Source organism: Bos indicus x Bos taurus, chromosome 3, assembly GCF_003369695.1.
Source record: "Bos indicus x Bos taurus breed Angus x Brahman F1 hybrid chromosome 3, Bos_hybrid_MaternalHap_v2.0, whole genome shotgun sequence".
Classification (NCBI taxonomy): Eukaryota; Metazoa; Chordata; class Mammalia; order Artiodactyla; family Bovidae; genus Bos; species Bos indicus x Bos taurus.
In genome coordinates this window covers 94,739,446-94,762,163 of record NC_040078.1, presented here as the reverse complement: position 1 = coordinate 94,762,163, position 22,718 = coordinate 94,739,446, and the positions used below count along the sequence as shown (strand labels likewise).

Here is a 22,718-nt window from a genome sequence, read left to right as displayed (position 1 = left end):
CATTTTCACTGTCTACTTTGACTGAATCAAAGATATCCAGTTGCCCAATGCAGTGCTGACTCTGTCCAGGAGAAGCACAGTATTGCTTCAGATAGTCAAAGCAGAAGTTGTGGGGGAGAACACTTTTGTAAATATTTGCTTGTGTTTTATTCAGCAGTTTGGAGACTTTAGCTAAAACTGTTCATAAATCTTTGAGGGAGCAGCTTTAAAGGATGCTAAGCAAAAATAATGATTTCTTAGGAAATCCAACCTATTTTTAGATTCCAAATATAAAACATTAGGTAAACCATACACCGAATAGTGCAATCATTATTCCTCATTCAACAAATATTTATTGAACACTTGTTTGCCTGGCATAATTCTAGGGACTTGGGATACATAAATAAATGAAATGAATCAAGATGCCAGCCTTTGTGGAGCTTACATTTCTTTTTTTTTTTTTTTTGAGCTTACATTTCTGTGATAAGAGACAGATAATAAATAATAAGCATACATAAATATATATAAACTGCTGCTGCTGCTAAGTCGCTTCAGTTGTGTCCGACTCTGTGCAACCCCATAGAGGGGCAGCCCACCAGGCTCCGCCGTCCCTGGGATTCTCCAGGCAAGAACCCTGGAGTGGGTTGCCATTTCCTTCTCCAATGCATGAAAGTGAAAAGTGAAAGTGAAGTCGCTCAGTTGTGTCTGACTCTTAGCGACCCCATGGACTACAGCCTACCAGGCTTCTCCATCCCTGGGATTTTCCAGGCAAGAGTACTGGAGTGGGGTGCCATTACTTTCTCCAAATATATATATATGTGTGTATATATATAAAAAATATATATATACACACATACACACACATATATAAAAGAAGCGATAAGTACAATGAAGAAAAGAAGAGGTACAGCAAGATATGGGGAATAGGAAATGCTTGGTTGGGGAGTCAAGTTTTAGCATACACCTCATGAAGAAGTATCATTTGAGAAAATGATAGATTATTATTTGATAATTATGAGTATCATTTAGTTGCTAAGGACATGTAGGTTTTTGAAAATTAAGAAAATAGGTATCATATATATGGAATCTAGGAAAATTATATAGATGAACCTATTTGCAGGGTACAAATAGAGACATAGACATGGAGAAGAGACACTGAACACCACGGTGGTTGGTGGTGGGGTGAATTGGGAGATTGGGACATATATACACTAACATGTATCAAATAGGTAACTAGTGGGAACCTGCTGTATGGCACAGGAAGCTCAGCTTGGTGCTCTGTGATGACCTAGATGGGTGGCATGGAGGGGGATGGGAGAAATATCCTAGAGAGAGGGGATATATGTATACAAAGAATCTACCTGCAACGCAGGAGATCCCGGTTCAATTCCTGGGTAGGAAAGACCCATGGAGAAGGGATAGGTTATCCACTCCAGTGGGCTTCCCTTGTGGCTCAACTGGTAAAGATCTGCCTGCAGTGTGGGAGACCTGGGTTTGATCCCTGTATTGGGAAGATCCCCTGGAGAAGGGAAAGGCTACCCACTCCAGTTTTCTGGCCTGGAGAATTCCATGGACTGTATAGTCAATGGGGTGGCAAAGAGTTGGACATGACTGAGCGACTTTCACTTTCATAGCTGATTTACTTCGTTGTACAGCAGAAATCAACACAATATTGTAAAGCAACTATACTCCAATAAAAAATAAAAAGGACTTGGGGTTTATAAAAAAAGAGTATATTCATCAGATTGGGAAAATAGCCATTTTCCCAAATGAAAAAAAATTAGTGAGAAGAAACATTGTTTTACATTTTTGAAAAATTTTTAAATGTCTGGCTTAATAGAAGATGGCAGTGTTCTTATACCTGTTTCTGCATTCAGTCTTTGTGATATGTTGTTTTGGTTGAAGTATATGAAGAAAATATAGTCTCATACAGATACATAGTTAGAAAAAGGAGTCCTTTAATAACCTTTTCAGATAATTGTGAATATTCTTCTTTGATAATTGACCCAAACTCAACAAGTGATAAATTTCTTAAAGATTAGTTGCAGTGTGGAATTTAACTATAACAATTAAATTTATATATGAAAATATTACATTTAAATCCATTGGTCTGTCTGGTATTTTGAATGGATCTTTATGTATCATTTTGCAACATCATGCATTGGTCATATGCAGATCTTCCATACTGATACATTTCAGCATACCACATAAAAAATTATATTTGTTGATATTGTCCCAAACTCATCCAGAAAGGCTTTAAGTATTGAGACTCTGTCAGAGTCATGGTGCCTGGTGAATATAGCTTTTCTAAAATGCTAATGTTTGCTTTGAAACCTCAGTTTTATAATTGGCAGCAAATACTGTCAAATGACAGGTTATTTTCAAGGAAATGTCTGCAAAATACCCCAGTGTGAATAATATGGTTTGTCAGTATTGTTCTTTCAAGTAAAAATGATTTTCCATGAGAAAAGAAGAGGCTTCCCCAGTGGCTCAGCAGGTAAAGAATCATTTGGAATGCAGGAGACACAGGAGATGCAGGTTTGACCGCTGGGTCTGGAAGATCCCCTGGAGAAGGAAATGGCAACCCACTCCATCTAGTATTCTTGCCTGGGAAATCCCATGGACAGAGAAGCCTGGTGGGCTACAGTCCAAGGGGTAGCAAAGAGGCAGACACTATTGAGCACACAAACACTTGAGAAAAAAGCCACTTGATTCACAACTCAGACAGTTGCACAAGTGCTTTGGCTTGAGATAGTCATTATACTTTGATGTAGCAGCAGTGTATTTCCCACACAGATTATTTCAGAAACATACATTGAAGGATCAAGATGTCATCATATTTACTATTTCTTCAAGGGCATTCTTGACTAAAACAGGGGTTTTTGTTTTTTTTTCTTGTTCATGGTGGTGAAGAATATAATGACAACAAGTTTAGTTCGATGCCATGGGCTCTATTGGTGCTGATGTATTGAGTTTCACCACCATTGCTCTTGCACCATTGTTGCAAATGTCAACATAGTGAAAAACACAGATAGCATGTTAATGTTGTCATGAAAAGAGGTTTGCCCTAAGGATACCTGTACCCTAAACGTTGTCATATATCTTATTATCCACTTTTTACTGTAGACCTTTGAACTGGTTGGTGATGTTAAAACCCCTTCTTGAAATTTGTGTGTATATATATCTCTGTTATTAAGTACTTCCCTCCTGAGGTCACACAAAATTAGTGACACTGCGACCTGAATACAGGTTTTCTGATTAGAGTTTTGAGCTCTTGTTTTTTTCTATTTCATATACTATTTCCAAGGCAGAAAAGTTTATATTGTTATCTTTTGAGGAGGACTTTGCCTAGTAAGAAGGGCATGGAATGAGGCTTATTTAACAGAGGTAGGGTTACTTGAAACCTAGAGACTTAATTTTTGCTGTCTCCTTTCTTGGTGGTATGTGAACGTCGCTCAGTTGTGTCTCTCTTTGTGACCCCATGGACTATACAGTCCGTGGAATTCTCCAGGCCAGAATTCTGGAGTGGGTAGCTGTTCCCTTCTCCAGGGGATCTTCCCAACCCAGGGACTGAACCCAGGTCTCCTACATTTCAGGCAGATTCTTTACCAGCTGAGCCACCAGGAAAGCCCTTCTTGGTGGTATACCATTGCAAAATACCAAACTTTTCTATTTCTCTATTCTGGAAAATAAGGATAATAATAATACCTGTCTCATGTAGTTGTTGTGAGGATTTAATTAGTTAATATGCATTTAGACAAAGGTGTCAGACAGTGCTGACACAAATTAAGTGCTCAATAGAGTTAGCTTGTATTATTTACACAGATAGAGGCAAGTCTTTGGCATTTCAGTGGAAGGAACAACTTGAGCAAAAGCTGAGAATTGTGAGTACAGTAAGTACAGTGTAACTGAAATGTACTGGTTTGTGGAGGAGTGTATTGGGAGGATAGAAAAGGTAGGTTTGGATCTGATTATTGCTGGACTAGATCTGTAAACTCAAAATTGTACCCCTAATGCCTAAGACAGTGACTAGTGCAACATATATTCATATACTACCTGAGTGTGGGAACATTTGAATAAATTTAAAGAAGGAAAGAGCAGATCCCTTTATCATGAGCAACATATAGGGAGAAAGTGACATTTTAATGTAGCTCACAAGAATGACTAGGATGCTAATAAGCATGTATTAGAATGGGTGGAGATACTTAAAACAATACACTATTCAACCAAATGGTTACACTTTCCAAGAGACTAAGTTGCTTGAGATTATGGATTGTTTTATCTTTGCCTGTGCTTCCCTGGTAGCACAGCTGGTAAAGAATCCGCCTGCAACACAGGAGACTCCAGTTCAATTCCTGGGTCAGGACAATCCCCTGGAGAAGGAATAGGCTACCCACTCCAGTACTCATGGGCTTCCCTCATGGCTCAGACAGCAAAGAATCCACTTGCCATGTGGGAGACCTAGTGACTTAGACAGTACAGAATCTGCCTGCAATGCCAGAGACCTGGGTTTGATTCCTGTGTTGGGAAGATCCCCCTGGAAAAGGGAATGGCAACCTACTCCAGTATTCTTGCCTGGAAAATTCCATGGACAGAGGTACCTGGTGGGCTACAGTTCATGGGATTGTAAAGAGTCAGACACGACTGAGTGACTAACACTATCTTTGCCTGTAACGCCAAGATAGTACCTGATGCATAATGGGGCTCAGTAGATATTTGAGGAGTGTCTCAGCATTTGATCTTGTAAATATGATTTTTTTGTAATGTTTTCATTTCACAACAACTTTCAGAGAAAAAGAGAGCTTCCTGATTATAGAGGCTATTTCTTCTTTTTACTTCAGTTACAGAACAGGGAAATAACCACTTCCTTCTGCAAACAAGCAGTAGTTTATTCATAGATAAGAAAATATGACAAGGAGGACAGATTCCTAAATAGTGGATCAGGAATGGTAAGGTATCAGAGTTTTGGAAACTTGTCTAAAAATGTATTTTAAATGTGTATAATGGAGGAAATGTGAATAGATATGTAATTAAAAATCCTGTAAATAGAAGTATTTTACTTACTGGATGAATACTGTTTCTCTTTCTGTGTACCATATATTGTTTCTATATAAGCCAGGCACTGGGAATTAGAAGTTACCAATAATCTCCTCCTAACTCATTTTCTGTAACTAATCATCTATTAGATTATTAGTAGAACTTGTTTTCTCTTAAGGCTGTGTGTGATAAGAATAGCATATATTTTTAAACTTTATTGAAGTATAGTTGATGTGCAGTGTTGTGTTAATTTCTGCTATATAGCCAAGGGATTCAGTTATATATATTCTGCTTTGTTATGATTTATCACAGGATGTTGAATGTAGTTCCCTGTGCTCTACCATAGGATTTTATTGTTTATCCATCCTGTGTATAATGGTTTGCATCTGCTAATCCCAGATTCCCGATCCTTTCCTCCTCCACTCTGCCTCACCCTTGGCAACCACAAATCTGTTCTCTTTATCTGTGAATTTACCATATTGATGTTTAAGTTTATGTTAGATACTGTGGTAAATATTGTATGGATTTATTATCTCATTTAAACCTCACAAAAACGTTATGTGGTCTAGTTATGAGCTGTCTGTATATTTTGAAAATTAAGCCCTTGTGAGTTGCATCATTCACAAGTATTTTCTCCCATTCTGTAGGTTGTCTTTTCGTTTGCTCTGCAAAAGCTTTTGTTTGATTAGGTCCCATTTATTTATTTTTGCTTTTATTCCTATTGCCTTGGGAGTCAGATTTTTTTTTTAAATTGATACAATTTATGTCAGAGAATGTTTTGCTTATGTTCTCTTCTAGGAGTTTTATGGTGTCTTTTCTTATATTTAAGTCTTTAGCCATTTAGCTTCCCTCATTGCTCATTTGGTAAAGAATCCACCTGCGATGCAGGAGACCCCAGTTCCTGGGTTGAGAAGATTCCCCTGGAAAAGGGAAAGGTTACCCACTCCAGTATTCTGGCCTGGTGGCAAAGAGTTGGACATGGCTGAGTGACTTTCACTTTTACTTTAGCCATTTAGAGTTTATTTTTGTGGATGGTGTGAGGGTGTATTCTAACTTCATTGATTTACATGTGGTTGTCTAGTTATCCCGACCCCACATGCTGAAGAGACAGTTTTTTTCCATGGTATATTCTTACCTCATTTTTTGAAGATTAATTGACTGTAGGTGTGTGGGTTTATTTCTTGGTTCTCTGTTCCATTCTGTTGATCCATTTATCTGTTTTTATCCCCCCAACCATGCTGTTTTGATTACTGTAACTTTGTAATGTTGTCTGAAGTCTGGTAGGGTTGTGTCTCCAGCTTTGTTCTTTTTGCTCAGGATTGATTTGGCAACTTGGGGTCTTTTACGGCTCCATATGAATCTTAAGATTATTTGTAGATTGTTTGTTCTAGTTCTGTGAAAAATGTCATGAGTAGTTTGGTAGCCATCACATTAAATCTGTAGAATGCTTTGAGTAGTATGGCCAAATTAACAATATTAATTCTTACAATCCAAGAGCATGGGATATTTTTCCATTTATTTGAATCATTTTCAGTTTCCTTTATCAATATTTTATAGTTCTCAGCATCTAAATCTTTTACTTCCTTGGTCATGTTTTGTACCTAACCATTTTATCTTTTTGATGGGATTTTAAAAGGGATTTTTTAAAAACTTTGCCTTTCTGATACTTCATTGATGGTGTAAATAAATGCAACAGATTTCTGCAAGTTAATATGATATCCTGCTACCTTGTTGAATTCGTTTATCAGTTCTAATAGTTTTTGTGTGGAGTCTTTATAGAATTTTCTGTGTATGGTATCATGTCATTTGCATATAAAGACAGTTTTGCCTCTTCCAAACTGGGTACTTTTTATTTCTTTTTCTTGTTTGAGTGCTGTTCTTTGCCCATTTAAAAATTTTGTTGTTGTTGTTGTTGAGTTGTAGAAGTCCTTCATGTATTTTGGATATTAACTCCTTATCATATACATGATTTACAGTTATTTTCCCCATAGGGGAAAATATTTCTCTATTTCTCTGTTGATTGTTTCCTTCGATGCACAGAAATTTTTAAGTTTGTTGTACATTAGTCCCCCCTTTATCCAAGGCACCCAGTGGATGCCTGAAACTGCACATAGTACTGAACTCTATATATACCTAATGTTTTTTTCTATACATACATACCTATCATTAGGTATAATTTATGCATTAGCCATAGTAAGGGATTAACAATAACTAACAGTAACATAAAACGATTGTAGTATACGATAGTAAAAGTTATGTGAATGTGACTTCTTTCAAAGTATCTTATTGTATGATGTGAGATGATAAAATGACTAGTGATGAGATGAAGTGAGGTGAATGATATAGGCCTTGGGAAGTATTATTAGGCCACCATTGACATAATGATGCACTGGAAGGAGGATCATCTGCTTAGTGTGGATCATGGAGCCATGACAATATTGATTGTTGGCTGTAAGGAGCACATTATGTTAATGGTTGGGGATCCCGGACAGGACAAAGCAGGATGATGTGAGATTTCATCATGTTCCTCAGAATGATACACAGTTTAAAACTTATAAATTGTTTATTTCCATTTAATATTTTAGCATCTGGTTAACTGGAGGGGTAACTGAAACTCTGGAAAGCAAAACTGTGGATAAAGGGGTTCTTTTATAGTTCTGTTTGTCTATTTTTAAATTTCATTGCCTATGCTTTTGATATCATATTGAACAAATCCTTGCCAATTCCAATGTTCTAAAGATTTCCCCATGTGTTTTCTTCTAGGAGTTTAATAGTTTTAGGTCTCACATATAAGTCTTTAAAACATTTTTGGGGAGTTCCCTGGCAGTTCAGCAGTTAGGACTCCATGCTTTTACTGCTATGGGCCCAGGTTCAGTCTCTGGTCAGGGAACTAATATCCTGCAAGATGCATAGCATGACCATAAATAAATAAAAATAAATACATTTTCAGCCAGATTTTGGATGTTAAGAGTCCGCCTTCATTCTTTTGAATTGTGGATATCCACTTTCCCCAGTAGCATTTATTGAAAAGACTGTCTTTTCCCCATTGTATAGTCTTGGCACCCTTGTCAAAAATCATTTTGGCATACATACATACAAAAATCATTTTGGCCTCTCCTCTGTTTCATTGGTCTGTCTTTGTGCCAGTAAACCTGTAAGCCATGTGGTGTTAGACTAGAATTGGAGGTATCAATATGAACGCGTGGTTTCAGAGAGAGAGAGAGAATGAAAAAGAATGGGGGCATGTCAAAAGGAGAAGTAGAACTTGTTCTGAGGCACATGGGGCTTAGAGATGGGAAGGAGGGTAGAGTCAGCATTAAGATTCAAGGAGGGAGAAAGTATGCCATCAACAGGAAAATAGTTCATTTAGAGTGTTTAGGGGCCTATGAGAAGATGGTTTAGGTCATATAAAAGAGGCATGAAATAAAAGATGTGGAGGGCCTTTTCTGTTACTCAGGAAGGTTAGGTAAATCTAGTATGGTATTAGAGAATGTTGAGGTTTTTGATGGAAACAGCCTTGAAATGTAAGCTCAAATATGCATGAGGTGTGCAGGCTGCGCTGACCCTAGCAGAGGTTAGCACATGTACATCTTTTGTGATGATGTTTTGTTTACAGGCATGAGACTATATGAGTGCTTGAACAAGCATGTTGTCAGTAGAGATGGAAAGAAAGGCTGGAGAGAGGGACTGTATCAAGGAAGAATCAGGTGATTGTGAGGGTGTGGCAGGTTTAAAGGTGCTTGCTGTTTAGTGCCCTGATGGCTGTGAGAATGGCACTTCATGTCATGTCCCAGACATTTCTCAGTTCAGGCCTCACCCTCACAACCACTTCCTGACTGGCATACCACCTCTATTTTTGCCCCAGATTGATATTTTAAACATGCAAATTAGGCCATGTCACTCTTAGGCTTGAAACTCTTCAGGGGCTTCCCATTGTCATAAAGTCCATCCACACTCCTTGGGATAGGATCCTAAACTTTTGCCATTTCCTTCTCGCCCATCAGCCCACTGTTCTACACACATTTAAACCAGTTTTCTAATTTGTACTCTTTTCATGCTTCAGTGTCTTTCGTTAATGTCTTTCCACTTTCAGGATATCCTTATCTTTCTCAGCTTCACAAACTGATTCTTATTCTTTGAGATCTAAACTCCTTAAGGAGGTCTTCCCTGATTTTTCATTTACACCCTTTAGTGGTGATGTTGTTGTTGTTTAATCAGTAAGTCCTTTGCAACTCTTGTGACCCCAAGGACTGCAGCCCACCAGGCTCCTCTATCCTTGGGATTTGTCAGGCATGGTGGTGACATAAGCCATGTATTTATGCAACTAAGTACAAATCTGTCTTCTTACTAAATTTTTGAGTTCCTTGGGGTCAGGGATAAGTCATAATAAATGCTCAACAGTAATGATAATAATAATTATACCATTTACCTGTCCAAGTGTTATATTTGGACTAACTCATTTTACCTTTGTAATAATCTTATAGATACCATTATTGTCCTCCTTCTATAGATAAGAACACTGAGGCTTAGAAAGGTTAAGTAACTTGTTGAAAGTCATATGGTTAATAGACAGCAAAGTTCAGAGTTGAACGGGATGTTCTGGCTCTGAAGTCCTTGTTCTTTGACTTCATATGTCACAGTGGCTTACCATGATATTCTTTAAGTGGTGTATTTTGATGAACTCAAATTGTTAAGTTTGTACTTTGATTTTTTTTTAATTGGAGGATAATTGCTTTACAATGTTGTGTTGGTTTCTACCATACAATGATGTGAATCAGCCATAATTATACATATGTCCCCTCCCTCTTGAATCTCCCTCCCACTGCCCATCCCAAACCACCCCCCTAGGTTGTCACAGAGCACCAGTTGAGCTTCCTGTGTTATACAGCAACTTTCCACTAGGTATCTCTTTCACTTGTGGTAATGTATATATTTCAGTGCTACTCTCAAATTGATGTAGTTAGATTTATCAGTTGTTGTCTTTATATCTTGCTTAAGTTTTGTACCCTAAGAAGCTTTTTTCTGTCCCAAAGTTAAGGTGATATTCTCCTGTTTTACCTTCTGGAAGATGTGTTGTTTTTCTTTCACATTTAAGAATTAAGAAATCACCTGGATTTTACTTTTGTGTATAGTATAAGGTAGGTTCAGGTTTCATTTTTTTTTTTCACCCATATTATCCTAGCACCATTTATTGAAAGATTGTTCCTTACTGCTCTTCAGAGCCATACTTAGCACTAACCAAGTGTCTGTATTTATGGGTGGGTCTGTTTCTGGTCTATGTTCTGCTTCATTGGTTTATTATTTATCCTTGTTCCAGTATCACCTTTTCTTAATTATTATAGCTTTATAAGACTTTATATGTAATAGACTAAACCCTCTAAAATGCTTCTGTCTTTTCAAGGACTTTGCTATTCTTTAACTTTTGTACCATTTTTCTTTTTTTTTTTTGGCCAAGTCAGGCAGCTTGCAGGATCTTTGGTTCCCCATCCAGGGACTGAACCGATTCCCCTGCAGTGGAAGCACTGAATCCTAAGCACTGGCCCACCAGGGAGTTCCCTGATTTATATTTTAGAATCAGTTTGACTGATTTCCCAAAGTGCCTTTGGAATTTTAATTTGCATTGCATTTAATCTGTAGATCCATTTGAATATTCTAATTCATAAAATGGTTTTTCCATTTATTTATGTCTTCTTTATCATAATAATGTTTTTAAAGTATAATTTAAGAATTTCAAATAATCTTGCATTTACAATAAGGTTGCAAATACAGTACAAAGAACTTTGCCCTCCCAAAACTGTTTGAAGGTTGTTGTTAACTGGAAGTCCCATCGCCCCTGAATGTTTTTTTATTATATATTTATTTCCTGCAAACAAGGAAATTTTCTTGTAAACACACTATGCAACCATTAAAATCAGGAAATTAACATTGATGCATTAAAACCATCTACTCCTTCGAGTCTATTCAGGTTTTGCCAGTTGTTCCAATAATGTCCTTTATAGCAGGAGGATCTGGTTCAGAATCACAGTTTGCATTTAGTTGTCACATTTAATAGTCTCCTTTAGTCTGGAACAGCTACTCAGTCTTTCCTTGAGTTTTATGACTTTGACACTTTAAAAGATTAGAGGCTAATTATTTTGTAGACTGTCCCTCTGTTTTCTCCTAATGTTTCTTCATGGTGCAGATTACATATCTGGCCTGAAGATCACAGAAGTGATTCTTTGTTCTTTTCACAGGATTTCAGTTTGTTCCATAACTAATGACATTTACTTTGATCACATGATTGAGGTGGTATTTTATCTTTTTCCTTTCTTGATATTTTGTGGGGGTATTTTGAAGCTATGCAAAATCCCATTTCTGAGCAAACCTTCAATATATATGTATCAGTGCTAACTCATGGTTTCCTGTTTTACTCAATGGATTATAATTCTTTGCTATCATTATTTTAATGCTCAAAGTGTCCTTAATTTGGCCAGTAGGATTTTTTTTTAAGCTGACCTCTGTGTTCTGTTGACATGTTCCTATCATTCTCTGAGTATTTTCTTCTTTAACTTTCAGGCACAAAAAAGATGTTCCAGGCGAGTTTTCTATCTTCCCTGTCCCAGTCCTGGAATCAACCATTTTTCCAAGGAGCCCTAGTTCCTTGTAATGGAGAAAGATATTTAGAAATCAGTACCTGATGCTAGGTGTACTTATTGCTGATGGCTCTCATGGTGCCCAGGCCCTCTCAGAGCTAAGAAACATATGAATGTTATATACATGTGTACATACATGTGTATTCATGTACATATTTCCATATGTATTTATTTACATAAATATTAAAAACTATTAGTTCATACTGATACCTGTATTTCCAGCCTAACATTGCAGAAATCATTCTGGTTTTCTCCCTTACCGTTTTTGTAACTATCCAACAACCAGAAACCCTTTATCCTTGTTATATTTACTCATTTGATCAATCCCTCTGTATGCAGTTAGTTTCCCATCATCACCCACTTCCTTGTGTGGATGTCCCCTCATTCCACTTGTACCAGCCTGACCCAATCCCCCTGCCCAGCATAGACTCCATCTTGGGCTCTGACTCCCCATGCTGGACTTTTCCATTGTGTAATTTTCCTTTTCATCCTGCTGGCTTTGTTACCCAATGCCAGGTTGTTTCTTGGTTTGATGTATGCCCTCCTTGTCCTTTTCAGACTCTGATGTCCTGAGCTGAATCTTCTACCCATTTGGTACAATACTTTTAACTAAAGCACAGAGCACATGTGATTTTCCCCTTTTAATGCCCCTTTCTGTTCCAGGGTACAATCTCAGATCCCATATTGCCTTTAGTTATGACAGTTCCTTACTCCTCTTGTCTTTCGTGACTTTGACATTTTTGGTGAGTTTTAGTTATTTTGTAGAATGCCTCTCAGTTTGGGTTTATCTGATGTTTTCTCATGATTAGAGTGAGATTATGTGTTTTTGGTAAGAATACTACAGAAGTGATGCTGTTTCCTTGTCAGTGGGTCATATCGAGAGAGTGGTATATAACATCAAGAAATTTGTTACTGGTGATATTAATCTTGATCACTGGATTAAGGTGGTGTCTGCCAGACTTGTCCATTATAAAATTACTGATTTTCCCTTCATAGTTAATAAATATATTGGGAGAGATACTTTGAGACTCTGCTAATACCTTCTTTCTCCTCAAACTTTTGCCCACTGTTTTTAGCTATTAGTATGCCATTGGCCAGTCCTACCTTCAGTAATTATTAATGTTGTATTTGTCTACAGGTGATTTAAACATTTCTTTCATTCATGCTATACTTATGAATTGTAATTCTTCTGAAGAAAGAACTGTGCCTTCTTCCCCATCTATTTATTCAAGTAATTTATATCAATAGTGTACTCTTAGATATTTATTTTATTCTTTGGATTATAATTCAATACTATCAGTTATTATACTACTCACATTCTTTAGGCTTTGGTTTTTGGAACTTCTTCAGTTTGGCTCCTTTTTCCTTTTGACATGCCCCCATTCTTTTTCATGCACTTCCTGTCTTTCTGTCTCCCTATCTAGAACCCTGAGTTCATAGTGATACCTCCTTTTCTATTCTTAATACCATATCGCTCATTCTATCCTTCTCACTTTCCTCATTTGTAATTTTTTTCCCTCAGACACTGAGAAACCAGGGTTGGCATTATCTACAATATATTCACTTGTTTGTAGTTACAGAATTGCTCAACTGTACTCCTGTGAAAACCAGATTTATAGTACTTGTGCAATTTTTGTACAGTATTTGTGTGTGGTTCTGTTTCGGTTTAGCCTTGCATTGTCTAGTTAGAATACTGTTTTCAAAGTTAGTTGGGCTTAATTTTTTCTTTTTTATTCCTCGTACCCTTCAGTGTGGTTGTCTTATTCATTTGTAATACAGTTAGGTTAAGTTATTACTGTTGATATTATATTTTCCCAGGTAGCTCAGTGGTAAGGAATCTGTCTGCCAATATAGGAGATGCAGGAGACGTGGGCTGAATCCCTGGGTTGGGGAGATCCCCTGGAGAGGAAAATTGCAACCCACTCCAGTATTCTTGCCTGAATAATCCCATGGACAGAGGAGCCTGGCGGGCTATTGTCCATGAAGATCCCAAAGAGTTGGACATGACTGAACACATACACAGAATTACATTGTATTTTGGGTACCCTCTCCCCATCCTGGTTGATTTAAATTATTTATCTGAGGGGAGAATGTGAAATATTACTGTGGCTTTAAAGAGTCTAAGTATATACAAAATGATAAATTCAGAGAAGTATTGCTGCCTCTGAACCCCTACTAACTCATTCCTGTTTTTCCTGATTTCCATACTTTCCCACTGTGCTTTGCAGGTAACCAATCTCATTAGTTTATAGTTCATCCTCCTTGTATTTATTTTGCACAAACCAGTACATGTGAGTATATTTTCTTATATCCCCTTCTTTCTTTCTTCTTTGTTTTCATCGAATAATATATCTGAAAAATCACTCCAAATCACTCAAAAGTGATCCTCCTTGTTCTCTTTTTTACACTTGCACTGTACTCCATGGTTTATTCAAGCATCTTCCTCTATCTAAGCATTTAGGTTGTTTTATAGTATTTTGTAATTATAAACAATGCTACAGTGATTAACCTTATTCATATGTATTTTTATCTTGTTTGATGTTGCTTGATTTTTTTCCATATTCAACCAACCTTGTATTTCTGGAATAAACTCAACTTCAATTTGACATACTAAGTTTTATAAAGAATTTTTGCATATCCTTTTTGCATTAGAGTTGCCTTAAATTTTTTTCTCTTGTGATAGTCTTGTCAGGTTAATATCAAAGTTATTCTGACCTTAAAAGAGTTGGGGAGTGTTCTTCTTTTTCTTTTCTCTGGAATATTTTGTGTTTGATTGGCATTCTTTCTTCATAAATGTCTGACGGAGTGCTCTGGTAAAACTTTCTGGGTCTGGAGTTTCCTTAATGGGATGACTTTTCCATTATTTTAATATAGAATATTTTTGATCTACCAAAAGTACACTTTTTCTGTGACCTCACCTAATAGTTACAAAACTGTTTAGATCTCACCCCCAGCTATTTTAAAAATATTTCCTCTGTCTTTGGTTTGTAGTACATTTTGGCTGGGATGGGTCTAGCTGTGGATTTTCTTTGATTCAGCCTGCTTAGAATTCTTGTGTGTGTTAGTCACTCAGTCATATCTGACTCTTTGTGACCCTATGGACTGTAGCCCTCCAGGCTCTTCTGTCCATGGAATTCTCCAGGCCAGAATACTGGAGTGGGTTGCCATACCCTTCTCCAGGGAATCTTCTCCATCTAGGGATCAAACCCGGGTCTCCTACATTACAGGCAGATTTTTTTACTGTCTGAGCCACCAGGGAAGCCTGGGCTTCTGAAATCCGTGGCTTAATGTCTTTCATCTTGTTTTGAAAAATTCTTCATCAGGTAGTGCTTCTAGTCCCTTCTCTCTTTTGTCTTCTTTTGGTATTTCAATCACATGCATATTACACCCTCTTACTGTCTGTGTTGCTCTCCCTTTCTTCTATATTTTCTCTTTTTGACTCGTCTTTTGTTCTGATGAGTTTCTTCTGGTCTCTTCTCCAGTTCTCTCATTGTCTCTTTAGCCGATTTAATCTGCTGTCAGACTCATTCACTGAGTTCTTAATTTTGCTTATTATGTTGTTTTAATTTTGTAATTTATATTTAATTATTTAAAGAACCCGTATAATTTATAAAATAGTTTCTAAGGCTCTGTCAAAGTTTCCAGTCTTTTATTGAATGAATTAAAACATAGTTACTTTTCAGTTGTGGGACTGTTTGTTCAAATATCTGGAGCTCTTATTGATCTGTTTCTATCATTTGATTTCTCATTTATGTGTGGTTTTGTCTCCTTGTATACCTTTGGTTATCTTTGGTTATGTGCTAGTCATTGTATTTAAAAATTGTTTATAAAAATAATTTGGAAGCTGATATGATGTTATCTTTCTATAGAAAATATATTCATTTGCTTTTGCTAGCTGGATGTTTAGAGTCAGTAACAACTTGGGGTAGTTTTAATTTCTTTCAGGCATCAGGATTTTTCTGGATGATCCACATGACTGAGCAATGGTTTTAATTCTGTTTTAGTCTTTTTTTTTTTGATGTGGACCATGTTTAAAGTCTGTATCGAATTTGTTACAATATTGCTTCTGTTTTATGTAGTCTCCAGGCATGTGGGATCTTAGCTCTCTAACCAGGGGTTGAACCCACACACCTTGGCATTAGAAGGTGAAGTCTTAACCACTGGACTGCCAGGGAAGTCCCTGTTTTATTCTTAATCCCAAGGTGCAGCCCTTTGAGGTCCCAATCAAAACCTGAGCTGTTTGCCAGAGCCACCACTGTTGGTCGGCCTTGCTCTCCTAATTTTTGGCCTGACAAACATCCAACAGATGTTTTTAGAGTAGTTTTAGGTTCCCAGAAAAATTGAGCAGAAAGTACATGGAGTCCCCGTATATATGTCCCCTGCTCATACATAATAACAAGTCTTTTAAGAAGTTGCTCAGTCTATAACTCCTCTTTTGAAATATACAATGCCTCTAGGAGGACAGTGGCCCTTAAATACCAGGCTGGATGTTTCTCTTTTCCTAGATTTTGGCCCGTTAATTCTTTACTATCTTGCTATTTTCTGAAGCTTTCAAAACAGTTATTTTAAATTATTTTAACTTTTCTAATTATTCCCAGTGGGAAGGTAGCCTGCAATTGTTGAACATATTTATTCTCTTCGTTATAAATTGCTGCAATTAGGTTGCATATTTGAGAAGAATAGAAAGATAAAACCTGTTAAGGAAATGGCACAACCAAAAACCTTTTCTATTTAGAATCATGATTTAAAATTTTTGCTTCCAATTATGGAGCTGTATTGTAGGTATTAAGGTTTTGCTTTTTATAAACTTTTATTCCAGCTCGTGATGCTGATGAGCGAGAGAAGTGGATCCATGCCTTAGAAGAAACTATTCTTCGACATACTCTTCAGCTTCAAGTAAGAATCTTTACATGGCTTCTGGATAGTTCACTAGGTTTTTTTGTTTGTTTTCTGTGTTTTTTTTTTTTTTAAATAGCTAATAGGATGTAATGGAAACTTTTAATTTCCGAGTTGTTTATTTTTGCCTTTACAGTGTTATAATATATATAAAGTTATAGTCATTTTCTTCTGCTTAAAATACTGATTTTTGTCTAGAAACAAAACATTACAAGGCAATGTTGAAACTGAAATGCTGTGTTAAAATTAAAATGTGCCAGGCTCATTTTTTTAAATTTAATATGTAAGTTGGTTATTGGTATAGCCAAATTATATAATAATGCATGATAATAGATAAAGCGCTGAGAAGTTGACCTACTTTTCTTTTTGTAGGATTTGGCAGTTACTGTTGTGGGTAGTACTCTTAGGGGTGAAAGTGAAAGAAAAAAATCCAAACTTGGTTTAAGGAAAAAACACATTTAACTTGGGTGTGGTTTGAAGTAGGCATTTAAATAATGTCATGAGGACCCAGATCCCCATCTGTTTCTCCGTCTAAGTTATTCTGGGTTGACTTTATTTTTAGATAGATTCTCCCTTTGTGGTAGTAAAATGGAAGCAGCAATTTCAGCCTCCCGTCGGTGGAACTCCAGATCCATAGGAGGCTGTTGTTCTTTCTGGATTAAGAGTATTAGTGCTGATACCTTAGCTTCAGTCACTTTCCCAGTCCTAACCAGTCATAATTTCACAGTCATATGTTCCACCTCTTGGTAATAGGATTTACCTCTACATCAGAAACATGTAGCAGTTAGGGGAGAAGGTGGTCCTCGCTGTCCCCAGGCAGAGTCAGAATGGGGGAAAAAGATGCTAGGTGACAAAAACAATAAATGTCTAATCTACCATACTAAAGATAGTTTTCTGTGTTTGTTCTCCATTGAAAGAGCTTATCTTGTGATATATAGAGGATTTTGTTTTGATTATTTGGATTTACAGGACTGAATCATAGAAAACTGATGTTTTGTAATCCTTTGTCTACTTAATTTGTCCTATATCAGGAATGGGGGCTTCCCAGGGGGTGCTGGTGGTAAAGAACCCACCTACCAATGCAGGATATATAAGAGACATGGGTTTGATCCCTGGGTTGGGAAGATCCCCTAGAGGAGGGCACGGCAATCCACTCCAGTATTCTTGCCTGGAGAATCCCATGGACAGAGGAGCATGGAGGGCTACGGTCCATGGGGTTGCAAAGAGTCAGACATGACAGAAGCAACTTAAGCATGCATGCACATACCAGGAATTGGCTTACTTAGACCAGTTAGTTTAGGAAATCCCAGGTCCTACAAGACAGCGAACTCCCCATCACTTTGAAAGTTGTTCAAATAGATTATTTAAAATAATATGTGAGGATATGGCTATTAAGAAACTGTAGGAAATGAATATGGAGTTGAAATCAGAGATCTCTAAAGTTACTCTGTGAGCGAGCTGTACTTTTTAAAAGCAACTTTATAAGCATATCTGGCTTGGGTGTACTATGAAGAAATTCTATGAATTCCTTCATAAATTTCTTTTCAAGTTCAGTTCAGTTCAGTTCAGTCCTCAGTTGTGTCCGACTCTTTGTGAACCCATGAACTGCAGCATGCCGGGCCTCCCTGTCCATCACCAACACCAAGAGTTCATCCAAACTCATGTCCATTGAGTTGGTGATGCCATCCAACCATCTCATCCTCTGTCATCCCCTTCTCCTCACGCCCTCAATATTTCCCAGCATCAGGGTCTTTCAAATGAGTCAGTTCTTTGCATCCGGTGGCCAAAGTATTGGAGTTTCAGCTTCAACATCAGACCTTTGAATGAACACCCATGACTGATTTCCTTTAGGATGGACTGGATGGATCTCCTTGCTTTTCAAGGGACTCTCAAGAGTCTTCTGCAATACCACAGTTCAAAAGCATCAATTCTTCAGCGCTCAGCTTTCTTTATAGTCCAACTATCACATCCATACATGACTACTGGAGAAACCGTAGCCTCGACTAGACGGATCTTTGTTGGCAAAGTAATATCTCTGCTTTTGAATATGCTGTCTAGCTTGGTCATAACTTTCCTTCCAATGAGTAAGCATCTTTTAATTTCATGGCTGCAGTCACCATCTGCAGTGATTTTGGAGCCCCAAAGAATAAAGGCAGCCACTGTTTTCATTTCTTCCCCATCTGTTTCCCATGAAGTGATGGGATCAGATGCCATGATCTTAGTTTTCCGAATGTAGAGCTTTAAGCCAACTTTTTCACTCTCCTCTTTCACTTTCATCAAGTGGCTCTTTAGTTCTTCTTCACTTTCTGCCATAAGGGTGGTGTCACCTGCATATCTGAGGTTATTGATATTTCTCCCAGCAACCTTGATTCCAGCTTGTGCTTCTTCCAGCCCAGCATTTCTCATGATGTACTCTGCATATAAGTTAAATAAGCAGGGTGACAATGTACAGCCTTGAGGTACTCCTTTTCTTACTTGGAACCAGTCTGTTGTTCCATGTCCAATTCTAATTGTTGCTTCCTGAGCTGCATACAGGTTTCTCAAGAGGCAGGTCAGGTGGTCTCGTATTCCCATCTCTTTCAGAATTTTCCACAGTTTATTGTGATCCACACAGTCAAAGGCTTGGGCATAGTCAATAAAGCAGAAATAGATGTTTTTCTGGAACTCTCTTGCTTTTTCGATGATCCAGAGTATGTTGGCAATTTGATCTCTGGTTCCTCTGCCTTTTCTAAAACCAGCTTGAACACCTGGAATTTCATGGTTCATGTATTGCTGAAGCCTGGCTTGGAGAATTTCAAGCATTACTTTCCTAGCGTGTGAGATGAGTGCAATTGTGTGGTAGTTTGAGCATTCTTTGGCATTGCCTTTTTTGGGATTGGAATGAAACCTGACCTTTTCCAGTCCTGTGGCCACTGCTGCATTTTTCAAATTTGCTGGCATATTGAGTGCAGCACTTTCACAACATCATCTTTTAGGATTTGAAATACCTCAGTTGGAATTCTATCACCTCCACTAGCTTTGTTCGTAGTGATGCTTCCTAAGGCCCACTTGACTTCACATTCCAGGATGTCTGGCTCAAGGTGAGTGATCACACCATTGTGATTATCTGGGTTGTGAAGCTCTTTTTTCGTACAGTTCCTCTGTGTATTCTTGCCACCTCGTCTTAATATCTTCTGCTTCTGTTAGGTCCGTACCATTTCTGTCCTTTATTGAGTCCATCTTTGCATGTAATGTTCCTTTGGGATCTCCTATTTTCTGGAAGAGATCTCTAGACTTTCCCATTCTGTTGTTTTCCTCTATTTATTTGCATTGATTGCTGAGGAAGGCTTTCTTATCTCTCCTTGTTATTCTTTGGAACTCTGCATTCAAATGGGTATATCTTTGCTTTTCTTCTTTGCTTTTCTCTTCTTTTCACAGCTATTTGTAAGGCCTTCTCAGACAGCCATTTTGCCTTTTTACACTTCTTTTTCTTGGGGATGGTCTTGATCCCTATCTCCTGTACAGTGTCACGAACCTCTGTCCATAGTTCATCAGGCACTCTATCAGATGTAGTCCCTTAAATCTATTTATCACTTCCATTGTATAATCATAAGGGATTCGATTTAGGTCATACCTGAATGGTCTAGTGTTTTCCCTACTTTCTTCAATTTAAGTCTGAATTTGGCAATAAGGAGTTCATGATCTGAGCCACAGTCAGCTCCTGGTCTTGTTTTTGCTGACTGTATAGAGCTTCTCCATCATTGACTGCAAAGAATATAATCAATCTAATTTCGGTATTGACCATCTGGTGATGTCCATGTGTAGAGTCTTCTCTTGTGTTGTGGAAGAGGATGTTTGCTATGATCAGTGTGTTCTCTTGGCAAAACTCTGTTAGCCTTTGCCCTGCTTCATTCTGTCCTCCAAGGCCAAATTTGCCTGTTACTCCAGGTGTTTCTTGACTTTCTACTTTTGCATTCCAGTCCCCTGTAATGAAAAGGACATCTTTTTGGGGTGTTAGTTCTAAAAGGTCTTGTAGGTCTTTATAGAACAGTTCAAGTTCAGCTTCTTCAGCTTTACTGGTCGGGGCATAGACTTGAATTACTGTGATATTGAATGGTTTGCCTTGGAAACAAACAGAGATCATTCTGTCGTTTTTGAGATTGCATCTAAGTACTGCATTTCAGACTCTTTTGTTGACTATGATGGCTACTCCATTTCTTCTAAAGTACTCCTGCCCACAGTAGTAGGTATAATGGTCATCTGAGTTTTCAATTTAGGCAGTTGTGTAAATGAGTAGCATCGTTTTAGGAAATTTATGATCCAATAAGGAGACAAGTATTTTAGGAATCAGATTAGACTGTAAGTGGCAGATAATATTCCCTCCACAGTTGGTTAGACTGATATTCAAGTCTCTGTGTGATCTATTTTCTTCTAGACATTTCTATAAACCTACTAGAGTGCTGCCTCTACATAAATCTACTAAAGTGCTGCTGCTTACTTGCTTTCCTCTGAACCCATCTTTTCATTTCTGATCTCTGCATTCCTATATGTGATATTCTGTCTGCCTGTAATACCATCTCCCTCCACTCTGCCTTTGTGTTCTGCCTCTTTCTTCAAAGTCCAGTTCAGAACTGACCTCTTCTGTGGAGCCTCTCCCAACCAACCCCTCCTCCCTCAGCCACCAAACTCAGTGATCTCTTCTTTGAATGTCATACTTGTTGCGCAGTTTACTGAGTTCTTATAATATTCTTCTTGTTATCCTTTAAGTATATATAATTCCCACCTCATCAGATATGATGCAGACTTCTTAAGGTACCTACTTTTATCCAATTTTGGAATACATGAGCTTTTACTAAGAAGAGCGCTTACCTGTCTTTTGGAATAACAAAATGAAAGGGATAACTTTGGGAAGTCTTAAATACTGATAGCTTTGATATTTTAAAATACATGAATGTAATTTATTTATATATTTTTTCTAAAGTTAATACACACAGGAAATAGGACATTTAGAGATATGTAATTAAATGTTAATTATTCTGGCAAAAAAGGTAAAGAGATTTTTTCCAAAGATGGTGAAGTATGGTGAAAGACTTGATTTTGGAGGCATAATGACTTGGTTTCTGCATCACTCTGAGTTCCAGTGTCCTCATGTATAAAAAGAGGATAATAAAACCTATTCTTCAGTGCTGTTTTGATGATTAAATGAGCTAAATGCAAATTTATTGAAATAATGCCTGGCTATAGTAAGAAGTTGGTAAAAAACAAAAACAAAAAAACTTCCCACGTGGCTTAGTGGTAAAGAATCCGCCAGCCAATGTAAGAGATGCAGGTTCGATCCCTGGGTCAGGAAGATCCCCTGAAGAAGGAACTGGCAACCCACTCCAGTATTCTTGCCTGGGAAATCCCATGGACAGAGGAACTTCGTGGGCCACAGTCCATGGGGTTGTAAAAAAGTTGGACACAACTTAGTGACTAAAAAATAATAACAAATTTTAAGCGATTACTAATACTCAACTTTCAAACCTCAACAGCTCAGACTATAATGCTGTCATTAACAGAAACAGAAAAACTGGATGAAGACATGGGTTTGAGGAGAAAGAGTTGATAAGCAATTTTAGTCTTGCCAAGGTTGAATTTCAGGGAGACATCCAACTGTCAAAATCCACAAGGAAAGAATATAGGACAAAAGCTACAGCTACTTTTACCATTCCTACCCCCAGTACTTGGCATTCTAAATGGTGCTTGATAAATGTTAATTAAAGAAAGAATTGATGAAGGAATTAATGAATAAACACATGATGTATAGACTGCTTTTACATTGCTGTGTATCATATTCTTTGAGATGTCTAACATATTGTTACACATCCATGAATAGATACTCATGAAGTGCTCATCCAAATGGGTGTTGGAGAAAGTATTTATATGTCTTCCTTTTTCAGTGAACTTTAATTTAGCCATTAAATTATACTGCTGTGGCCTTGTCATTACTAAAAGCTTCACTATCTCCAAAATACTGAATTTAAAAGTGTTTTCTATTTGACCACAGTTTTCTTACTTCATCTTCCTCTAGCACTTTACTTCTTCTGGACTTTTCTTCTCTCATTTTGGTCTGAGCTCTACTTCTCCATTTTTTCCTGGCCATTTCACACCTTCCTAGTTTTGCTTATCTCACTCCCCCGTGTAGATATGATGGTC

At 37.5% G+C, this 22,718-nt stretch overlaps 1 protein-coding gene across 4 annotated transcripts in view; it reads left to right on the top strand.

Moving 5' to 3' along the window:
- OSBPL9 (oxysterol binding protein like 9) overlaps window positions 1-22,718 on the top strand; it is a 164,047-nt gene that overhangs the window by 73,143 nt on the left and 68,186 nt on the right. For all 4 annotated transcript variants that reach the window (XM_027537274.1, XM_027537273.1, XM_027537276.1 and 1 more), the window contains exon 4: window positions 16,468-16,544. In XM_027537274.1, the coding sequence (XP_027393075.1) occupies window positions 16,468-16,544 (77 nt within the window). The remainder of the gene's footprint in view (window positions 1-16,467; window positions 16,545-22,718) is intronic.